Source organism: Hordeum vulgare, chromosome 1H (assembly GCF_904849725.1).
Source record: "Hordeum vulgare subsp. vulgare chromosome 1H, MorexV3_pseudomolecules_assembly, whole genome shotgun sequence".
In the NCBI taxonomy this organism is placed as follows: Eukaryota; Viridiplantae; Streptophyta; class Magnoliopsida; order Poales; family Poaceae; genus Hordeum; species Hordeum vulgare.
The window spans coordinates 514,890,646-514,893,491 of record NC_058518.1 but is presented as its reverse complement, the minus strand read 5'-3'; the positions used below and the strand labels follow the sequence as shown (position 1 = coordinate 514,893,491).

General features: G+C 56.5%; 1 protein-coding gene across 1 annotated transcript; it reads right to left on the bottom strand.

The window, feature by feature from the left end:
• Positions 1-223: 223 nt before the first annotated feature.
• Positions 224-2,402, bottom strand: LOC123421981 (flavonoid 3'-monooxygenase CYP75B3-like). Its single transcript, XM_045107641.1, has 2 exons — positions 1,334-2,402; positions 224-1,228 (listed from the first exon to the last, which is right to left on the bottom strand). The coding sequence occupies exons 1-2, from the start codon at positions 2,297-2,299 to the stop codon at positions 578-580; spliced, it is 1,617 nt and encodes a 538-aa protein (XP_044963576.1). The 5' UTR covers positions 2,300-2,402; the 3' UTR covers positions 224-577.
• Positions 2,403-2,846: the final 444 nt, after the last annotated feature.

Below are 2,846 nucleotides of genomic sequence, written 5' to 3'. Positions count from 1 at the left end.
AGTTTTGAAGAACGTGTCTTCTATGCCAAATGGAATAATTAGTTACATTAAGACAAGAATTTTAAGACGGAAAGAGTAATAAGTAGTACTGATTATTCTCCATGAGCTGACGAGGAATTTGGTTGCGTTCTCACATAAGAATGTGCACTGCTAACCCTCAAAGATTCTGTCACCCCAAGTGGGTTATATAGCCAACAAAACGCCAACACATACAATGTGTACATTATAATTGTTAAGCAACAAAACCAGAAATATGAGGAGGGAAGTGACGTTGACTGTACCTCTCCAATCGTCCTGCCTTCCACTCCCCCTCAAAAAAACAAAACGTTCTTCCCTTTTTTACTAGAGCATATACTCCCTTCATAAACTATTAATATGAAAAAAAATAGATCACTACTTTAATGATCTAAACGTTTTTATATCAAATTATAGAAGAAGTAGTTGATAACCCGGCCGCCGCAGCGCGTACATCCTTTACAGCCGACATGAATATCATATCATGAATTAACTGACACAAGATACATTGGATCGCAAAGAACCGGAAGACCACAAATTAAGATCCATGATGAAACATCGATCACACCGTGTAATAAGCTGCCGACGGCAACAACCTGGGCACGGGCTGAAGCATTAGCGGCACGGCCCGCTGCAGGGTGAGACCATAGGCCTCCTCCATGTCGAGCTTTTGGGGCGTCATGCCGTCAACCAACGACCAGTCGAAGGCGTGCACGAGCGTGGCGGTCATGAGAGTGACCATTCGGAGACCCCAGCTGAGGCCCGCGCAGATCCTTCGGCCCGCCCCGAACGGAATGAGCTCATAGTCGGCCCCCTTGACGTCCACGCTCTCATGCGACCCACCCGAGAGGAAGCGGGCGGGCCTAAACTCTAGTGCGTCGGGCCCCCATGAGTCCGGGTCACGGGCGATGGCCCACACGTTGACGAGGAGGGTGGTGCCCTTGGGGACCCGGTAGCCATCCACCTCACAGTCCTCTGCGGCCACCCGGGGAAGGGAGAGCGGCGTCGACGGGTGCAATCGGAATGTCTCCTTGATGACGGCGGCGAGGAAGGTGAGCTGAGGCAGGTCGGATTCTGTGACGAGGCGCTCATTTCCGACAACGTCGTCCAGCTCGCGCTGGAGCTTCTTGAGGACGTCCGGGTGTCGTATCAGCTCCGCCAGCGCCCACTCCACCGTGCTCGACGTCGTGTCCGTCCCCGCGGTGAACAGATTCTAAAACAAGGAACATGTTTCAAGTCTTTTTTTCTTTGGGAAGAACGACAAAACCACATTTTTTAGTTAGGCGAAGCAATAAACACATTTTTGAGTAGTACGTACCAGGAGTAGAGCTTTGATGTCAGTGTCATTGAAGTTGATCCCTTGGTCGTCGTCGGGCGGCGAGTGGCGCATCATCCCGAGCATGACGCTGAGCAGGTCATTCCCCTGGGCGTCGGCCAGGTGCTCCCTCTCGCTGATGAATCCGTCCATCATGCGGTCGTATCGGCGGTGGAGGCGCTTCATCTTGCCGACGACGCCCTGCGGGTCGAGCCACCGGAGCGCGGGCACGAAGTCGCCGATGTTGAAGACGCCTGCGAGCTGCATGAGCTCGACGACCATGTCCTTGAACTCCCTGGCGCCCTCGCCGACGCCGTGCCCGAAGACGCGGCGTCCGACGGCGGCGAGCGCGAGCGCGTTGGTGGCGCAGACGTTGGCCTCCTGGCCGACGGCGACGGGCAGGCCCGAGGAGGAGGAGAGGAGGTGCAGGCGGGTGACCATGAGGCGGGCCTCTTCCTGGCGGACGTAGCGCAGGGCGTCGAGCGCGCGGGCGGAGAAGAGGTGGAGCGCGCAGAGCTTGCGGAGGGCGCGCCAGCGGGCGCCGTAGGGGGCGAAGACGAGGTCCTGGTAGTTGTATGCGACGTGCTCGGCGCCCGAGTTGGGCGGGCGGTCGGTGAAGTTGGCGTCGTGGGCGCGGAGGAAGGTGGCGGCGACCTTGGCGGAGGCGGCCACGACGACGTCGGCGCTGCCGAAGCGGAGGCGGAAGAGCGGGCCGTGGCGGCGCGCGAGGGCGGCCATGGTGTGGTGCGGCTTGTCCCCGAGCTGCGGCAGGTTGCCCAGCACCGGCCAGCCCCTCGGCCCCGGCGGCAGCGGCAGCACGTTGGGTCCGTTGGCATGGCCGCGGAGGTGCCAGACGGCGGCGGCGAGGACGGCGGCGGCGAGGGAGGCGAGGAGCAGGAGCAGGTCGTGGTCCATGATGGCTTGTTGGTTAGCTGCAGGCGCGGGCATGCAGATGCAGATGCAGATCATGAGAGTGCACTGCAGTGTTTGTTAGGTTAGGCTCCATTCCATGCATGCATATATATAAGGAAATGGGAGGTCGTCGCCGCGTGCTCCACCTAAATCGCCGGATCCACCGGTCCTCCTACCTAACCCCTGCCCCTGCCGGAGGAGGAGGAAGAATGGCACTTGGCACCTCACCTCACCTCAGTAGTTGTATTTGTATTTGTACGAGTGGCAAGCAAGGAAACAAGACAAAAAACTGAGCTTTCTTTCCAATGGCTTTTGAGCTAGCTATATATTGACAAAGAAAGAAAGAAAGAAAGAGAGAAAGGAAGAACCTGCACTTGCCACGGTCCACCGTCCTAGGAAACAAGACAAACGACTCACCTTTCCAATCACTCACTCAGCAGCCACATATGTTAACTACTCACGGTTCACGGCACAAAAAACTACCACGTTTGAGTGAGTGAGCGATGAGTAAGCTACTCACGGTGGCACAAACTCGCACGTTCAGTGTAGCTTTCTTCCGCAAGCGGCACTTACTTTTTTTTTTAAACAATCACGGGAAGGAAAA

What these genes read in the sequence shown, in the direction of transcription:
- LOC123421981 (XM_045107641.1), bottom strand. Translation starts at nt 2,299, where the DNA reads ATGATCTGCATCTGCATCTGCATGCCCGCGCCTGCAGCTAACCAACAA. An exon ending in ACATCAAAGCTCTACTCCTG is followed by an intron (nt 1,229 to 1,333) that starts GTACGTACTACT and finishes TCCTTGTTTTAG; the next exon opens with AATCTGTTCACCGCGGGGAC.